Here is a 20,475-nt window from a genome sequence, read left to right as displayed (position 1 = left end):
TCCAGTTTCTAGATTTTCTTAGGATTGACGTCTGTTGATTACCTTTTCCATTGAAAATTCATTTCTTATTCCCGGCTCTTTGTATGTTGAGTAATTTTGGATTTATTCTGGGCATTGTGAATGTTATGTTGTGTGGGTTCTGGGTCCTGTTATTCCCTGGAGAATGTTGATTTTTAAAATCTGTTTACTTATTTATTTTTATTTAGTAGGCAACTGACCAGTTAGGTTTGAGTAGCAACTTCTCCGTCTTGCTTTCTGAGGGCAGTGGTTCTAATCTCAGTTCCATTTTTAAAACCTTTGGCTCTGAATGCACACACATGCCACTCAGGGATTAGTCTGAATCTTGTACAATGTTTTAAATTTTAATTCAGTTCTGAAAGCCTTTGTTAAGCTGCTTTTGGGTCTGCCCCACACATGAGCAGCTCAGATTGAGCCTGAGTCTTATGTGTGTTCATAAGAATTAGGGTATTTCCATTTTCAGCTCTCTCTCCCTTGCAATTTCCCCGCACTCTCTGGCTTGAAGGGGCCGAACTTTCCCCCAGTTATTCTTGCTGCTAAAGAGACAGTTTCTCTTAAGAGCTGATCTGCACATGCATGTGCTGCTGCTGGTCTCTCAGGGTTTGCATCCTTGCCATCTCTGTGGCCATTATCTTAGTGAAGTCCCAAAGTTTTCCTTCTTGAGTTGTTACAGTAGCCCTTTAACTGATCTCTCTGCTTCTGTTTTTTTTTTTTTCTCTCTCTTGCTAATCTAGCCTTTACTGCTGCCAGAGTTTGCTTTATAAAACAAAAATTTGATCATATCTCTCTCTTGTCTAAGAGCTGGAGTATTTAAGGTAGTGAGTGATGCCAGGGTTTCTTAAGAAGCATCTGTTGTCAGTCAAGTTGTTGTGCTCCTCTAGATGGTGTGGCATCTTCCTCTCTCTCTTTTTTTTTTCTCTTTGGTTTTCAGAAATTTGGTTATAATGTGTGTGGATATGGACTTCTTTGAGTGTATCTTGTTTGTTATTTGCTCAGCTTCTTGCTTTGTAGGTTTATAGCTTTCTCAAAATTTGCAAAACATTGTTATCATTTCTTCAGATATTTTTTCAGCTCCAGGCTTTTTTCTTCTCTCCTTCTGTGACTCCAGTGAGACAACTGTCAGATCTTTTGTTATTGACTTCAGGTCACTAAAGCTCTGTTCATTTCCTTCAGTCTGTTTTCTTTCTATTCAGATTGGAAGATTTTTTATTTATATATCTCTGTGTTCACAGATTCTTCCCTCTGTCTCTTCCATTCTGCTCTCGGGTCCATCTTGTGAGTTTTTATTAAAAAGTTTTATTTATTATAGTTTCCCATTTTGTTATTCTTTATGTCTTCAGTTTCTTTGCTTGCTTTGCTGAAACTTTAATTTTTATATTTATTATGAAAGTCATGGTACCTGCTGATTATCTCCTCTCAAGTGAGTTGAGATTTTGTATGGCAGGTAATTTTGGATTGTATTGTGGATATCTTGAGTCTTGTGTATGAGACTCTGGTTCCTATTTAAATATTCTGTTATAGAGGCAGTCAACTCATTTTGTCATATATGACCTAGCTCACTTTTTAAAAATGACAGCTTTCTTGAGTTATAGTTTACATACCATAATATTCATACATACCATGATACCTTTTTAAACTGTATGATTCAGTGGTCTTTAGTATATTCAGAGAGTAGTACAACCATCACCACTCTCTAACTTTAGAACTCCTTCATCACCCCATTAAAAAACCCCCATTTGCAGTCTCTCCATTTTCCCTACCCACCAATTCTGCTAATCTAGGCAGCCACTAATTTACTTTCTTCCTCTATGAATTTACTTATTATGGACATTTCATATACATGGAATCATACAATATATGGTCTTTTGTCACTGGTTTCTTTCACTTAGTATGTTGTCAAATTTCATCACATGGCTGTTCTACACTTTATTTTCCTGTTCATCAGCTGATGGACATTGGGTTGTTTCTGTCTTTTTCATATTATGAATAATGTTGCTGTGAATTTTTGTGTGCAGATTTTGGCGTGGACATATGTTTTAATTTCTCGTGTATGTACTAGGAGTGTGCTGGCTCACTTTTGTGCTCAGATTCCAATGCCAGTTTAGTTTGAGACCCTTGGCTGTACCATTCTGCTCTGCCTTACTTGTCCGCTTCCTGGAGACCGTTCTGAAAGCCAGGCGGCACTCCCTTCTAAAAGTTCCGCTGTGTTGATGCTGACCGTGGGCCACCTGAGGGTGTGCCTAGTCCTTCATACACAGGTGTAGAGAGTCCCCCTTTTCACCTTCCTCATCTTTGTAATTTCTTCCCATTCTCTAGTTAGGAGGAACAGGGGTACTGAGTCCCCTGCCATTTGCCTTAGTGCAGGGCACAGGTGGTCCACCCGACGCGGCCTCTGCAGCTGCTGCGCCCCCCAGTGGTGGGAGGCAAGGGTGCCGCTTCTTTGCAGATGAGTGCTTAGTGTGAGGTAGGTGTGGCTGGAGGGACTGCACCCCTGCATCCTCCCTCGGTGGGGGAGGTGGGTTACTTACTTGTTTTATAGGGAAAACAGAAGCATTTAGAAAATAAAAGCACTGTGTGAATCAGGCACTTTCAAGTTGATTCTGTGTCTCTTAAAAAATAGAAAATTTAAGAGCGTTTTCCGTGTTTTGATGTATTAAGTTTAATGCCAGGCTTCATTTGTACTTTACGGCAATATAATTATGCTAATAGGGAATTTTTTTTCCTAGAAAATAGAACTTACTCTATTTCATGTAAGATTAATATTAATAGCATTAAAGAGCATTTCACAAGTTAAATTATGAGTTTAGAGGAGCAGTGACCTAATGTGGTGAAAAGAGCTCTTACAAGTATTGCCTTTTTTGTTGTTGATGAGAATTCTGTGAGGTAGATGATATTATTCTCACTTTACAGTGGGAATAGAGAGGGAGAGACCTGAAGCAATTACTTACGCAAAGTCTGATAGCTACTAAGCGACAGATGAGTTGCCAAAACTTGTCTGTCTGGCTCTTTTTCCACAGCAAGCCATCCTCTACCCTTCAGTACGAAGTTTCTCCTTAGTTATAAATTCATAGTCTTCTTGATTTCCAGATAGCATAAGTGTACTCAAGATCCTGAGTTTTGGTACCAAACTGATAAGGGTTTAAGATCTGTTTCTGCCAGTGGGTCATGAACATTACATGGATTTTCTCTTCTACTTCGCTGAACACTTGATACGTATTATCTCGTGACGTTTTAAAAACAATCTTATGAAATAAGTACTGTTGTTACAACTATTTTACACATAAGGAAAATGAGACTTGGAGAGATTGAGTAACATAACCATTAAGTGACTGAGTTGAGATTCTTGCAGTGCTTCTAAAGTTTTGCCTGTTTCCTCCCCAGTGGAAAAGCAGTAGCTTCTGATTGGTGAGTTATGGGGCAAAAACTGGGCATGCAAGGCTCAGCCAGTTCAGAGAGATTGCATTCTACCTACCTTCTTCCATACAGTAAGGGCCCTGCCTGGAAATACGGACCAGCAGTTACTGTGTAAAGACTGTTGCCCAGTGGGTCTGACTATTCTTTGTTGAGTGGTTATGCTGGTACCAAAACCATATTCCTTGATAAACAGGATTTATGGTTTCAGACACTTTGTCATATTAAAACGATTACACCTTCTTATTTTTGTAATATCTTAAATTTTTTTAATTCATGGCCAGACTAGAGAAGGACACTCTGATTTAATTTTAGTATTGTTTAATTTTTGTGCTGGTTTTCCTGCATTTAGTAGTGTCCATTCTTGTATTATAAACAGTTCAGCATGCTTATTTGATTAAGGACTCTAGATGGGGCAGTTTCAGCGAGATGAGGCATCAGCAAGGCATCTGGACACATGCAGGCATCCAGACAGGGCCTGGCAAACTTCTTCCCTAAAGGGCCAGACAGTGGGTGTTCTAGGCTTTGTGGGCCAGATGGTCTCTGTTGCACTGCTCGGCTGTGTCCTTGCAGCCTGTTAGCAATCTCAGATGTATGTAAACAAACGGGTGTAGTTGTGCTCCAGTATAAGTTTGTTCACACAAACAGGCAACAGGCCAGTAGTTACGGAGCCCTGATCTGCCATGTCAGTATGGTTCTCAGTTTAAGAACACTCAGTTTAAGAACACAAAATTAAAAAGAAGTTAATTGTTTGAAACTTAGAACGCATCGTAGAAACAATGTTAGAAACAGTAGTTGTGTAAGAGGCTTATTTTACCTTTCACGTAGCTGGACTGTATGCTACCTCGGTTTTTGAAATACCTACGCAGCTGGAATGGAAAGATGTTAAGGAGTGGGAAGTGGAGAAATAGACTGGAAACTAGGTGTTTGTGGTCAGAGTGTGATCTTGCAGGGTAAGACTTCTCAGTTTTAGAAGAGGAACCGTTTCAGGTTGTGAAGATGTCCAGAGCGTGTGCTTTGCTCTGGTACCATGGAGGCCAAGCTGCAGAAGAGGTGAGGAAGCTGAGAAGGGGGGATTGCTCCTTCCTTGTTGTGGGGTGGTGGGAGTCTTCCCTCCCTTACTGCCCACCTCTCGGTGGTGAGAAAGGATTTTCCTTTCCTTTTATCTTGGCTGGGGTCAGTCCCCCAGGTTTCCAGTAGAGTGGAAGTGGGAAAGAGGAGACCTCTGTGCAGTGAGCAGAGGCAGAGGGAGGCTCTCTGTCAGGGCTTTTGTGCTGGGAGTTGGGGATGAAGGGAGAGAAGGCGCTCAGGGGCCGTGGTAAGCAGAGTTTTCTTGTAAGTCTGTGTGATTGTGCCTCTGAAGGGGAAGGGGATGGGACAGAGTGGCTGGTGTTCACGTGCTCCCGCTGGGTAGTCTAGGTGGGGAAACAAGGAGTTCCTTCGCATCACCTCTTTTCGGTGGAAGATTGGGTTATAGTGGCAGCTCCTAGAGTATAAATTTCTTTAAAAGAAGGGAGATATATTTTAAACTATGATAGGAGTTGGGTGGGAAACAGGACAGGACTGGGTCAGTTGAGTAGGTGGGGCTGTAGACAAATAGAGGGGTTTTTGGGAAAGAAATCCCAAGTAGTGGTAGAGGGATGTATTCCTAACTCGGAAGGTGGGTTATATTGTAGGTGATAGTTGTAAGGCTATCTACTCTTAAATTTCCAGCTTCGTTTTCTTATGAGAAGAACTATAGTGTTTGTGGCTATGTATTACTGTGCCTCTTGGATATGTTACACTTCTCTTGCATTAAAGAAGAAATTGAAATAGAAGTGGCTGTGTAGAGACATGGAACAAATGAGAATTTTCTCTAAAATTAAGGCTCTGAGGCTTTAAACTGTTATTACACAGGCTTTATTTATGTCTGATAGTTTGTATCATTAGGTTCAGCACTGATTTTGGAAGTATTTACAATTTAAATTAGAGCAATATTTTGATTTTAAGGGTTTGTTACAACTGTAATTTAGAAGCTAGGGAGAAGGATTTCTTAATAGACCCTACTGAGGGAATCGAAATGAGGCTTAGATCCAGAGGAAACTTGTACACAGAATTTCCTATTTTATTTCCTTGCTTTTTGAGAGAATGGAAATACGTGATTTTAAGGTTGTGATAATAAAATTTCTAAGTTTTCATTTATATTCTCTATTTGTTGAGACATCATTTTCCTAGTTAGCTCCTTGTTCATGGTTTCCTTTAGCATTTTTGAGTCTATTTAAAATGGTTGATGTAAAGTCTTCATCTAGTAAGTGCAATGTCTGTGTTTCCTCAGGTAGTTTCTGTTAATTTCTCCTGTGAATGAGCCATACTTTTTGTTTCTTTGTATATTTCATAATTTTTTGTTTGAGACTGGACATTTGATTATTATAATGTGACAACTCTAGAAATCAGAGTATTTGTTTAATGACTTTTCTAAACTATTTTTGGAATGACTGTGTTCTTTGTTGTGTGTGGTTTCTAAAGTCTCTGTTCCTTTAGCTTGTGGTCAGCTGGTGTTTTGATGTACATTTCCTGAATGCCTGGAGCCAAGAAAAGATAAAGAACTCTTCCTGTCTCTGCAGATTGACTCTGCTGGGACACTCCTTCGATGGTTAGCCAGGTTGTTGATGACTCTGCCTTGGCCTTAACTTCCTTCTTGCTCTGAATCTAAAAATTAGCCACAGGTGGAAGTGTACAGTCTTCTTCTCAGGTCTTTTCTGAGCATACAGTCTCAGAAAAGTCTCCTTGGGAATGCATGTGGCTTCCCAAATTCCCATGTGTACGTCCATACACTAGATAACTTTTCCATGTCCTAATTCTTAAAAGAATCTCTCTCCCAAGATTTTCCTCCCAGGTTCTTGGTGTATTTGTTTGCTTCTACTGTAATGTCTTGTAATGATGTTCCTATTTTTCTTTTTGATGATGGTAATGATCATTATTATTATTATATTTTTTGTGACCAAAGTTTTGCCAGGGGTTTATTGATTTTATTAGTATTCATTAAGACAACTTTTAGTTGTGTTAATTTTCTTTATTGTATGACTATTTTGTACTTCTGAGATTTCTGTTCTTTATTATCCCTTATATTTTCTTTTGCTTTAATTTATAGTTCTTTTTCTGACTTCTTGACATGCAGCTTTGGTTAGCTGATTTTTAACTTCCCAATATGTATATATTTAGAGCTATAAATTTCTCTCCAAACACTGCTTGAGCTTCATCTCATAAATTTTGATATGTTGTGGTTTTAGTATTAAAAATTAAAGATTTTTCTAATTATCCTTGGGCTTAGAATTCTGTTGTTTAATTTTTAAACATTTGGGGATTTTTATTTATTTTTACGTGGTTACTGTATATGGGGCTGCCGCTAATTACAAGGCTTTTGGATGCATGATTACTATAGCCAATTGCCATTGATGGATTAAATTGATTTAATTCAGTTCTGGTGTTACTTGTTGCGACTTAAGGACAAGTACAGGCTTACCTCGGAGATGTGCATGTTTCAGTTCTGGATCACCACAATAAAGCCAATATTGCAATAAAAAAGCTACATGAAATTTTCAGTTTCCCAGCAGATATAAAAGCTATGTTTATGTTATACTGTAGTCTATTATGTGTACACTAGCATTGTGTCTAAAAAATGTGCATACCTGAACTAAAAAATGCTCTGTTGCTAAAAAATGCTAGCCATCATCTGAGTTTTCAGCAAGTCACAATTTTTTTGCTGGTGGAGGGTTTGAAATACTTTGAGAATTACCAAAATATGACACAGAGACACAAAGTGAGCAAATGCTATTGGAAAAATGGCAGCAACAGACTTGCTCCACGAAGGGTTGCCACAGACCTTCAATCTGTAAAAAGCGCAGTGTCTGTGAGGTGTGACAGAGTGAAGTGTGATAAAACAAGGTGTGCCTGGAATCACTTAGAGAGGGCAAGGATTTATTTTTCTCACTGTCAGCCTTGACTTCTTAAAGGACTTTCGCAGGCCCAAAGGGTTGAAAATATCTAGGGGCTCAAGATTCTCAGTACAAGTCCCCAGATGGCGCCCTCCTAAGTATTAGGGGTGCTGTCTTTAGCGCTGAAGTCTTGACAGGGCTGCAAATTAACCTTTTCCTGTAATTCTGCTTCTCTCACAGTCTGGTCCTGGGCCTGTTTTTCAGTTTGATCTACCCTGTGACTTCGGGGATAGTGTTTAAGTGTTACAGAGTCCCCTAGTAATTATGTATCTAAAACTGGTGGTTGGCAGATTGAGTCTTATAGGATGTTGGGGAATCTGTTCATGAGTGGGAGTCTCACTATAGGCGTTCTGCTGCAGTTTTCTTCCCTCGACACATCAATGGCTTTTAACAGCAATCAACTAATTCCACAGTCCTTATGATTACCCTTGCTACTCTATTTCTCAAATGTCAGAGATACTGCATAAGCCTGTTGCATTCAGTCAGTGCATCACCTTCCTCTGGTATCCTGTCTCAGTTGAGTGCAAGTGACAGTTTTGTCATTGTGATGGTATAGCACGCCACTCTGTCTACTGCCCTCAGTGTGGCTCTTGCTGCATCTGGCCAGTGAGTGATCTAAGCCCAGAATCCCATCTTGAAGTTCAGTTTCCTGGTACTGTTAGTTTGGTCACCCTCCCCTCCACTGCCTTAAAGCAGATCCTGAGACAAGAATTAAGCATATGTAGCATATTTGGGAGACTCAGGGACACTGACAGATGTGATATAGAGAAGAGCAGGAGCCAGTCAGAGAGGTATGTTAGCTTCCACGTTGGGTGACTGGAGCTGTATCCCACAAGGAAGAGCTAGGGGGCAAAGTACACCTCGTTATATCCCAGCGGAGGTGAGGGAGCTTGGGGTTTCTAGAAGTCATTCATGGGCTAAGGGCTAAGGATGCTGATCCACAGGCATTTTCAGCCCATCACATGAACAGGAAGAGTGGGTTCTAGTGGCTAGAGGAAGCCCTTCAACAAAGACGTGGGCTTGAGGAAGTCGGGCTGGAGTGTGTGAAATGGTAGGAGGGTCTGAGAGGGTAAGTGTAATGCCGATACTGTTGGCAGCTACATAGGATATGTCTATTTCCAACTATGCAAGATAATACCAAATTCTTTTCCAAAGTTGCTGCACTGATTTATTCCTATGAGAATTCTTTTTCTCCACATTCTTGCTAATATTTGATATTATCAGTCTTTTTAATTTTAGTCATTCTGTTGGGTACATAGTGGCATGTTATTGTGATTTTATTTTGCATATCCTTGATTATTATTATTGGTTGGTTTTGGTCCAATCAGGAAAGAGAATCCCTTAGTAATTTTAATAGGAAAAGTTTAATGTAAAGAATTATTGGCTGTAACAGGAATTGGAGTAGTGAGGAACTGGTTAGTAAGAAGTAAAGAGAACTCTGCCAAATATAGAATTAGTGGGTTTAAGGAGCACCCACTACCACTGTTATGGCTGAGACAGAGCACTTAAGTGAGAGCCCCTGTGTCCTGGCCTGAGATCCAGACTGTGTTGGGAGGGAGGCTGTGGCTTACTGGATGGCAAAAAAGTCGCTGTAAAGCTGGACCTACGAAACTTGCTTCACATCTGCCCTTTGGACTTGCCATGGTTACCTTATAGGATGCTGGGGAAAGCTGCTCATGGAGTGGTGTCTCACTGGAGACACTCTGCTGCAAAACTGCCCGAGGGGAAGTGCTGGGGGAAGCTGCTGGTGGCTGGGGCTGGCGGCCATCAAGTACTGTAGAAGTCTATGCCAGAGAAGCCAGGTGGTGCAGGAGCTTAATGAGTGAGTACATTGGAGCCAGGAAGCAAATCTCTTGTCTCCTGCAGTCTCTCCAGTGTGCTCTGCTGACAGAGCATGCCAGTTTAACGTCATGTCATCTGGCAAAAAAAAAAAAAAAAAAAAAAAAGTAAAGGACCCACATTCACTTTTGCAGAGTAGGCAAATAGTGTGAATTTTGAGGTGAGAGGTGATGGATAACTGGCACAATCTGTCCTTCAATTATTCAGCTTCTTTTGTCTGCATCCTGCTAAACACATGTGAACTCTCCTCAAACCAACAACACTGTATTTATACCTAAGAAGTTACACTTTTTCCAGGTGAAGACGTTCTCCCCCTTTGTTCAAAGTGAGGAAACACACAGTTTCAAGAGGCATTGTATCCATCACTGGTTATTTAATTGTTCTTCATGTTGAGTCACTAAATATTCCATGATTCGAAGTCTAAATTGTAAAGTTAACTTACAACAACTTGTATATAAAAATAAAAAAGTGAGGGAGAGAAAAGACACACACACACACACACACACACACACACAAGCACAACAGCAAGTAGAAACTATGGAAGCTGTTACAGTACTTATTATTTAATTTATTAAAAGACTGTAATCAATATGTATGGTTTTGTTCTGCTCCCCATTCCACATTTGCCCTGCCCTCAGCCAGAATCTCAGCTTATTGGAGTCTTACCTGGTGGAATGACTCAAACCCATTGGGTTGAACTCTGGATCATCCTGTTCTAGTTTGGATATTTTTTTATGAAACTGTCTTCTATGTGTTGTTAAACTTGTTCATCGAATTCTTCATTTTGATTATTGTAGTTTCATAATTTTGATTATTGTAGTATTAGAATTTCCACTTTTTTCAAATATGCTGTTAGTTTTTTACCATTTTCAATTAACTGCCAAAATTTTAAATCTTGTCTTTTGTGTTTTTGAACTTAGTAAATCATGTTTGTTTTACAGGTCACACCTGTAATCTCTAAAATTGGAATATCTCCAGGTCTCTTCCCGAAGATATTGTTGGTTCTTATTTTGTTCTCTTCTATGTTCATATGTCTGGTTCTCTTTGGTCCTAATAGACATTTTATTTGAAAAATTATTGGTGGAAATAATTTGAGGCCTAGGATAATGTTATCTTTCTTTAGAGAGTGTTTTTGTACCTTCTGTTAGGAGCCTTGGTATACCAGCCCTTCTAGTCTCCCCTTAAGTCAGCGGGAGGTTTTGAGGTTTTCTGCCGCTTAGATGTCTTGTAGCTGGATTGCAGTCCTTGTAAAGGCTGGTTTCTGGTACACCCATACCCTAAATAGCAAATCCTGTGTCCCCGTTCAGAGTGTCATGTTGTTTATTTGAGCCCCTCCTTTTTGTAGGTTATTGCCTCCAGCATTTGTCCCCCTCCCTCCTTAAGGCTTCCAAAAGCACTCTTAGCCTTTTGGCAAATCTCTAATAAATAGACAGATTTCTCCAGAGCAAAAGTAGCTCTGGATGCCTGGTTGCTCCGAAAGAATTGGCGACTTCTGGATCTTGACATGGTAGATGTTTCCATTTTGTTACTTAGATTTTAAAACTGTTCCTTAGCTTTTAAAGTTATTTTCAGTGGAGGTTTGTCTGAATTAGCTCATTTGGTATTATTGGAAGTAAAAAATCAGGACAGGTTATTTGACTTGTTATTTAAACTGTTTTCTCATCTGTGATATGGGATTAATAATAAATTAATAATAATTTCATGAGGTTTTTGACATTTTTAAGTATGCATTTACAGTAATACCTGACACATGGAAAATGCTCAGTTTATTATTACATTAATTTGAAAACATGGGAATTTTTCTGTTGCTCTTTAAAAACTTTTCTAAGCATGAATTAGCCTTTTTTCTACCCAAAGCAGTTTGCAGGGATTATGAAAGACATCGAATAACATTTACATTAACTGACCTTTCTGTCAACCCTCATGTAGGTAAATGAAACTTTTTTTCCCTAATGTTTTTAAGACTATACTATAAGGAAAATTTAATTTTGCCAAACACTAAATAATGATCCTGGTATCTGTATGTGTATGTATGTATATATATGTGTGTATGTATATCTGAATGTATGAAGACTGAAAGCCGTGGGGTGTGTGTGTGTGTGTGTGTGTGTGTTTATGTATATGTGTGTGCCTGTATAAATACATAAAGGCTAAATGGTAAGATAATTATTTAAGATATTGTCTTTTGTTGATAAAATAATTGGGCTGGAGCCAAAGAGGACAAAGTGAAGTAGAACTGGGTTTTTGTTTAAACATCTAAAAATTCTGAAAATCTGAAGCTTTTCAATTATCTTTTTCTTTTTTTTTTATATTTAAAATAGAGGATAATTACAAAACCCTTGATTTACCCTCTTTTTTAAATTGATTGAGTTCTCGGACTATATATATATAAAATAGACAAAAGAAAATGATAATAAAAACAGTTAGCTGAACTCAGTAGAGTCTGTGACAGCTACTTTAGCAGCCCTGTTGCATGAAAAACAAATATAGCTAACAGTGTAACTTCCCAAAGTGGTGTGTACATACACTCTTTCTCTGTTCCATAGGTCTGCATTTTTCAAAGTGCATTTGATCTTTCTTCTTTTGCCTCCACCTAATTTTGTGCAGAGGAAGTTTAACTTAATCTGTTTTGCATCAACACTGAACCCATTGGTATAATATTCAGTCTTTCACTGTATTGTTCCACTTTGTAAAAGATAACAGTTAAATTAAAATTTAAAGAAATTCAACATAAGTTTCTTTTGAGATGTAGAGAGATTTATGGCAATTTGAAGGTTTTCCTAAGTTGTAAATGAATTCTCCTTTTTGGTAGTGGCTATATCCCATTCCTTTGGTTTAGTGTCTTTTTAAAATTTTTATGCTACTATGTGTCTTAAAATTACTTTAATGTAATTATTTTCATGATTTTGTTTTCTAGGTTAACAGAACCTTCTGGATATTTAACAGATGGTCCAATTAACTATAAGTATAAAACTAAATGTACATGGCTAATTGAAGGCTAGTAAGTATACAATTTGTGTTAAATTATTTTATTCTGAAATGATAAAGAAGGTGATTATATCAATGTTACATTAAAGTATAACAACTTCATAGTTATATAGTTTATTCAGTTGCTTATTATTGGAAAACATTATTCATGATTTTAAAAATGGGCTTTACAACTTTTAGATTTTTTTTTTGTTCTTTTTTTAAACTGATTTGCATTTATTTTTTGCTGAATTTATTCCTGGCCCAGAAATTTTTGTTTCTTCAGTTTCTTCTGGGATATCTTTTCCTTCCGTACAACCTCCTTTTCTGGTTTAGGAACAGTCTGCTCTTTTTCATTGAGGATCATCTCAGTGCGGCAGGGAGAGCTCATGTAAGGGTCGATCGGACCATGAGCTCTGTAAGTCCTGCACTGCATCTTGGGAGCTTTGTTCACCTAGAAGTGCTCAGTGACCAGAGAGTCTGCATCTAAGCCCTTAAGTTCAGCATTACTCTCTGCATTTTTGAGCGTGTGCAGTAAAAATTCAACACTCTTTTTGGGCCATTGACCCTGTGTCCAGTCCCACTGTTTTGACTGGACACACCTACCAACTCTACCATTGTAAAGACGGAATGGCACACATTGCTTCTGTAAAGTGACATCCTTCAGATACTTGGTGGCTTTTCGGATATGCATGCCCTGAACGGCCTGGGCAGTTTAACGAGTGTTCTTAAAGTGAACACAAAGATTTGAACCTCTTGATTTGCATGATTTTGTGGGGTTTTCTGGGTCAAGTGAATAGTAAACCATTTTTAGAGGTCACCTCAGGCCGCTCACTGGAAAAGGAAGCTGGATATCATATTTAATATAAATTATAATACCCTTTTACTTGTGATAATAGTTTAATTTTTACCTGTATTTTATTTTTGAGTTATGTTACTGTGGCATTAAATCAAATACGCATTTTTGGCTTATTTTAAATAGCTTGTTATGGAATCTGAAGATTCCGTAGAAAGTCTAAAAATATTCCATGCTGAATGATACCATTGGTTCATACTATATTCAGCATTTTAGTTATGAGTGTTTAAAAAAAGGACATTTTGTAGAAGAGAGAGTTCATTTTCCTTTTAGAGGCATTTTTCAGTAACTAGGGCTTGAGACTGTATTTATTTAAACATACTGTGAGTAGGATTGTAAATGAATTGATATGGATTATTTTTGAACTATTTTATGATTTTTTTAGAGAGTGTATTTGGAAAACTGGGTGGTGTTTTTTTCTTTGGCTACTTTAAAATTTTTTCAAAACTTCAGAGTTATTCATTCCCTGTGCACTTATGGTCTCATTTTATGTATTTGTTAACAAGTAGCAGTATATCATATTGAGACCTTTTAATTCAAATACTTTATTAGTACCTCTAGTTAAGGGTTCATAGAAATAAAAATAGTCTTAAATGTGGAATGTAAAGTTGAACTTTATTCAAATGCAATTTGCAGACAATGAAACGCACTTATCTTAAGTGTACAGCTCAGTGAAGTTTCAATAATATATATAATTTATGTAACCGCCATCTTAGTCAAGACAGACAACATTTCCTGTTGACTAAATGTTTTGAAAAAGATGATACTTACATATGGCCAGTTAATAGGCTTGGAAGTTGTATGTTGTTTTTACAAATTAGATATGATTGCTTATCAGTCTTTTGTACTGGTGACTTAAGGATTTATAGCAAAATTATCTGTAAATAGGTTTTTAATAAAATTTTCTAAGATTTCTTCAGACTGTGCTTTACATATTACATATTAATTTTAAAATATGTTAATTTTTTTTCAGTCCAAATGCAGTGTTAAGATTAAGATTCAATCATTTTGCTACAGAATGTAGCTGGGATCATATGTATGTTTATGATGGAGATTCAATATATGCACCTTTAATAGCTGTACTTAGGTGAGTAGTTATGTTTAATTGATGAACTTACAATCAGCTGTAGAAAAGTAACTATACTTTATTAATTTTAAAGATATACTCATCTGCACTTCAAAAATAAATTTAGCATAGATATTGATGGCTAAATTTCAAAGATAGTTTAAGATTGTTGTGTACTGTGGCTGACAACTTAGATGTATATGTATTAATATAAACATTTGTATAGTGAAGATATTGTTTCAGAAATGTAGATTTCTTGATAAATACCCCTAATTCTTACTGTACATAGTTTATTCTTTTAAAATTATTTGAATATGTTTTCAGAAATACCTATTTGAATAGATTAATAAAAGTTCTAGCTGACATAGAAATTAATAGACGTATTTTTATAGTTGTCTTTATTTTAGAGAAATTATAACATTTTAAATTATGTAAAAAAAGGTTAAGTTATACTCTGTGTAGTTAATAAAGAAGGCGTTTCTATCAGTTCTCACAGTTTGGGCATTTTGGTTGCTTCAAAATATTTTGTTGTTAGTAGTCAGACTTAATTTTAAAATCACAGCATTTTCAGTATCAGTTTAAAAATCTTTTTTATGTGTGTATGTTCAACCTATTATGAAATGTTTTATGAATAGGAGAAGAATATATTAGAAAAATTTTTAAGCATATAGTGTAGATTTTGTGCCCAATTTAACTAACATGATTGTTGACCAGAGTTATTCATTACATTATTCCTTTTGTTGTTTATGTAGAATCTCTTTTGTGTTGTCATTGTTGAAAATTTAAATATATTTTAATATATAAATAAAATCTCATTGTTCCCTTCAATTTTAAAAATTTTCCTTTTTCTTTTTTCACTTTTTACTCTTATGTTGTAAATACTCTGTTTAACAGGAATGTAATTTATTTTTTTGCATAAACATGTAAGGACTTGTATTTCTGAATGAATTCAGAGTGTCTCCTTGGGAGATTAGACACTTATTCTGTGATATTGCTATTGCTCAAGATACCTTTAAAATTTACTTTTTGAGTTCTTTGGAAATTATATAAAGAGCATCCATGAGTAACCATCTAAGGATAATAGAAAATGGAGCAGAGCCTTGTAACTAATTACATTGTGAGATAATTCATTGCAACAAATAGATAAGATTGTAGGTTCATATATTTATTTTTAGCAACTTAGATATAACTTTGTTATTATTCCTCTATTTTTGTGATACTATTGACTGACCATCATTTAGATGTGTGCCTTTTTCATTTATTTTTCTAGTAGTTGTGATGATTTTGCATTAATTAACAGTGATTCATTAACACCCTTACCAACCCTTTCTTGATACTAAAGGAAACTTTTGTAAAATAATTAGCAGGCGGGGGGTTACTATGTGACTATGAAGGTGGAACCAGTGACTTTTCATTAGCAAGCTCCTGTTAGCTATCCTGAGGGAGGTGGAAAACTCATGTTTATTGAATATCCACTTGATTCCAAGCACTTTATGAGGCACTTTAAATGTCATCCAGTCCCCGTAAGGATGTTATGGAAGAAGTGCTGTTATCCCCCACATACTGTTGAGAAAATTGAGACTCAGAGTTTTACTACTGCTACTACTGCCGCTGCCGCTGCCACCTTCTTCTAATAGATGGTAGAGCCAAGACTAGGACTTGACAGTCTGATTTAAAAGCCTGTATACAGTGTTTCTTTACTAAGAGTTCTGAATCTAAATGTTTGAATTTGATAACCTGTTCAACTCTAGAGACTGTCATAAGCCTGGAAGATGCCGTAAGGAATAAGATACAGACCATTTTAGACACCAACTACTTGAAGTTGGGCCAAACTTCATAGGTTGAGTGCACAGTCCTCCACAAAACTGCCCTCACTTCAGACACCAGCTGCAAGCTCAGGGGTCCCAGGCTACTTGCACTTCAGACTAGCTGACTACAAATTCACAGCTGCCTCTGACCCCCTTAGATTCAGTAATTTCCTAGAGTAACGCACAGAACTCAGAAAAGCACTGTATTTCTGATTATAGTTTTATTATAAAGGATAAAAATAGGACCAGTCAAATGAAGAGACACACAGGGTGAGGTCTGGGAAGATCGCGAACAAAGCTTCTCTGTCCTCAGGACATGCTATCCTCCCAACATATCAGTGTGTATTGCCACCCAAGATGCTCACCCAAGTTACAGGTGTCCAGAGGATTTTTTTCTCTCCTTGGTTTTGTTATGTAGGCATGATTGATCCAATCCTTGGCCACGTGGTTGAACTCAATCTTTAGTCCCCCCTCCTCTCTGGAAGTCAGATTGATTTCTTGTGGCTTTAGCACCAGCCCTTTAATCACATGGTTGGTCTTTCTGGGGTGGTCAGCTCCTATCCCGAGTCACCTCATTAGCGTATAATATGAGCCCACCATGAATAACAAAGACATTCCTATCACTTGAATTTCAAGGATTTGGAGGCTACATCACCACACAGAAGTTAGGCCCTGGTGGCAGTATGTGAACAGGCATTTTACATAGTACAGCAAGTGTATAATCAGCTTATGAAGAGTGCTGTACGACTCCAGATGTAACTAATTCTTCATGGTGAATTTCTATCTATTATTGTATTTTTTTTTTTAATTTGGGGGGAGGAGGTAATTAAGTTTATTTTTTTAGAGGAGCTGCTGAGGATTGAACCCAGGGCCTTGTGCATGCTAAGCATGCGCTCCACCACTTGAGCTATATACCCTCCCCCCACCCTTCATAGTGAATTTCATCATGAGTAGAAGAGTGGTAGACAAAGTATGAGAGTCCGATAGAACATTCTAGGTAGAGAAAAACATATGTACAAAGACATAAACGGAAAGAACACTGTATTTTGGGACAGTAGTAAGTAGCTATGAGTAACTTGGTCATAGGAAATGTGAAGGGACAGGTAGGCGCTAGATCACGCAGTAAATGGTAGTCAGTAATGTCTGCAGAATGCTGCTTATGTGCCAGGCAGTGTGCAAGAGTTCTTTATGTGTATCAACTCATTTAATCCTCACAGTAACCCTTTAGGTAGATATTATTTTTGCCATTTTATAAATGGAGAATCGAGGCATAAAGAGATTCTGTGAGTGGCCCAAATTTGCTTAGTTAGTAAATGATAGAGTCAGAATACAAGCCTAGGTTTTACAATGCCTTAATCACTGTAGTAATGCTTTTTTTTTTTTGTAACTTTTTTTTTATTGAGCTATAGTCATTTACTGTAGTAATGCTTTCTTGTATACCACACTAAAGAAATTAGACTTTATTCTGTAGGCAAGACTTTTTATTATTATTTATTTTTTTGTCAAATACAGTTGCTTTACAATATTGTATTAGTTGCCGGTGTACAGCATAGTGATTCAATTATACATATATATATATATATATATATATATATATATATATTCTTTTTCATTGTAAGTTATTACAAGATACTGGATGTATTTCCCTGTGCTAAACAGTAGGACCTTGTTGTCTATTTTATATATAGCAGTTTGTATCTGCTAACCCCAAACTCCTAATTTATCCCTTCCCCCTCTTTACCCCTTTGGAAACCATAAGTTTGTTTTCTATATCTGTGAGTCTGTTTCTGTTTTGTAAATAAGTTCATTTGTATCATTTTTTAGATTCCACATATAAGTGATGTCATACAATATTTGTCTTCTTTATCTCATCATCAGTTGATGGAAATTTAGTCTGCTTCCAAATCCTGGCTATTACAAATGGTGCTGCTGTGAACATTGGCGTGTGTGTATCTTTTCGAATTAGTTTTCATCTTTTCCAGACATATGCCCAGGAGTGGGATTGCTGGATCACATGGTAACTCTATTTTAGTTTTGTAAGGAATCTCCGTACTGTTTTTCATAATGGCTGCACCAAATTACATTCCCTCCAACAGTGTAGGAGGGTTTCCTTTGCTCCACACCATCTCCAGTGTTTACTGTTTGTGGAGTTTTTATCGATGGCCATTCTGACCAGTGTGAGGTGATTCCTCATTGTAAATCTGATTTGCATTTCTCTATAATTAGTGATGTTGAGCATCTTTTCATGTGCCTGTTGGCCATCTGTGTCTTCTTTAGAGAAATGTCTATTTAGGTCTTCTGCCCATTTTTGACTGGGTTGTCTTTTTGCTACTGAGTTGTAGGAGTTGTTTTTATATTCTGGAATTGAATCCCTTGTCATTCACATTCTTTGCAAATATTTTCTCCCATCCTGTAGGTTGTCTTTTCATTTAGTTTATGGTTTCCCTTGCTGTGTAAAAGCGTATAAGTTTGATTAGGCCCCATTTGTTTAATTTTGCTTTTATTTCTATATCTGTGGGTGACTGAACTAGGAAAACATTGCTACGATTATGTCAGAGACTGTTTTGCCCATGTTCTCTTCTAGGGGTTTAATGATGTCTTATCATATGTTTAAGGGCAAGACTTTTTAGAATATGGAGAATAGATTGGAATGGAGAGGTGTTATTTTCTTATTGTGTGCTGGACATCATGTTGTAAAACCATATACAGCAATAATTTGAGGCCTAGAAAGATAGTATATTCTCAAAGGGTACCTGAGGATACTGGAAGTCCACAGTCGACTGAATTCTAATCCAGGTATTGAGGTAATTCACATCCAGACTTCAGTGCAGTCCCCTGAAGGGCCTGCCTTCCACTTGTTCGTTTTTAAGCCTGGTCCCTGGGGTCTCAGGTCAAGAGGAGGGCCTTGTGTTCCACTTTTTCTTTGCCTGGCTCTGTAAAACAACCCAGTTTCTTAGCCTTTCAAACCTCATCTCCAACTTTGAAATCAGCAAATGCCCAATTGGGAGAAATGGCCCCAATTCCTGGGCTCACATTTTTCTTTGTTCTAATATCTTCAAGCCGATTTCTTCCTTTGTACGTAGTTTGCCATTTTTCTAGTTGACTTCGGTGGGGAGGTTGGTCGGTCCAGATTGTTTGGTGTGTCATGCAGGAAGTGGGAGTCCTCTTTGACTTACTGGTTTTAGAACACTTGTAAACAAACAGCCAAGCAAACAAATCTGCTCTTTTCATCTGTTTCAGAGGAATTGGCCATATCTGTTATAAAGATCTGGGAATAGTATTTTTAGCAACGTCCTCATTTGATATAATCTCACTGCGATGAAAAATACGTACATGTAACTATGACTGGTATCGTAGAATTTGAATTCTGTTGACAGTCTCCTTTTAAAATCTTTTGTTCCTTTGCAGACAGGAGCTAGTAGATACAATAATTATGAAAGCATCAAGAGTTGATTACTTTTTAATTTGTTTGCTTTTCAAAATGTGTTTACAGAATAAATTATTTGACTATAATATTTCATTTGATTCTGTCAAATATGATTTGAATGAGGGAATTCAGTTCCAGGTGGTGCTTAAACATAAGTTTAACATTATTTAAAGGAATCGACTATTTTGAGTAATGTACTTTGTTTTTAGCAGCTTCTTTTCTTTCTCATATTATACGTTTTCATAGATTTAGAGAGGGTAGTATGGTATAAGTAAATGAAGATACGTAATTTTCCCCCATGAACAAGTAGACTTAAAAAGGAAGAAGTTCTAGTTATGAATTTAGAACTCCTGCTTTTACACATTTATATTTCTCACTGACAAACATAATTTTGTTTTGTGTATATATGGGCTTGTGTGAGTAATATTGTCTCTTGGAATAATTATATATTAAAATAATTTGCATAAATATACAAAATTTTAAAGAAATATAAAAAGCGTGTGCTTTTAGATGACCTAAAACACGTAATTAGCGTACTGAAAGTGTACAACTTTAACTAGAATGTCATTGTAGTCTCTTAACTGATGTGGCGTGCTTCATCAGAATCTGCAACCCGTGGGAAAAAGTAAGGGCACTTGTTAGAGCACCAAGGTGGCCTTGCTTTATTTTATTTATTTAAGTATAGTTGATTTACAATATTATATTAGTTTCAGGTGTACAGCGTAGTGATTTGATATTTTTATAGATTATGCTCCGTTTGAAGTGATTATAAAATATTGGCTATATTCCCTGTGCTGTGTGTTACATCCTTGCATCTTATTTATGTATACCTAGTACTTGTACCTCTGAATCCCCTTCCCCTATCTTCCCCCCACCCCCATGCTGATACTCACCAGTTTGTTCCCTGTATCTGTGAGTCTGTTTCTGTTTTGTTATATTCATTTGTTTTTTAGATTCTACATATAAGTGAAAACATGCAATATTTGTCTTTCTCTGCCTGACTTCACTAAACATAATACCCTCCATGTTGTTGCAAATGGCAAAATTTCACTCTTTTTATGGCTGAGTAATATTCCTGTGTGTGTGTGTGTGTGTGTGTGTGTGTACAC

At 37.0% G+C, this 20,475-nt stretch overlaps 1 protein-coding gene across 4 annotated transcripts in view; it reads left to right on the top strand.

The window, feature by feature from the left end:
- ATRNL1 (attractin like 1) overlaps window positions 1-20,475 on the top strand; it is a 631,157-nt gene that overhangs the window by 11,531 nt on the left and 599,151 nt on the right. For all 4 annotated transcript variants that reach the window (XM_074373561.1, XM_010969913.3, XM_074373562.1 and 1 more), the window contains exons 2-3: window positions 12,160-12,243; window positions 14,039-14,152. In XM_074373561.1, coding sequence (XP_074229662.1) covers window positions 12,160-12,243; window positions 14,039-14,152 — 198 coding nt within the window. The remainder of the gene's footprint in view (window positions 1-12,159; window positions 12,244-14,038; window positions 14,153-20,475) is intronic.

Source organism: Camelus bactrianus, chromosome 11, assembly GCF_048773025.1.
Source record: "Camelus bactrianus isolate YW-2024 breed Bactrian camel chromosome 11, ASM4877302v1, whole genome shotgun sequence".
NCBI classification, from domain to species: Eukaryota; Metazoa; Chordata; class Mammalia; order Artiodactyla; family Camelidae; genus Camelus; species Camelus bactrianus.
This window is presented reverse-complemented; position numbering and strand designations above follow the sequence as displayed.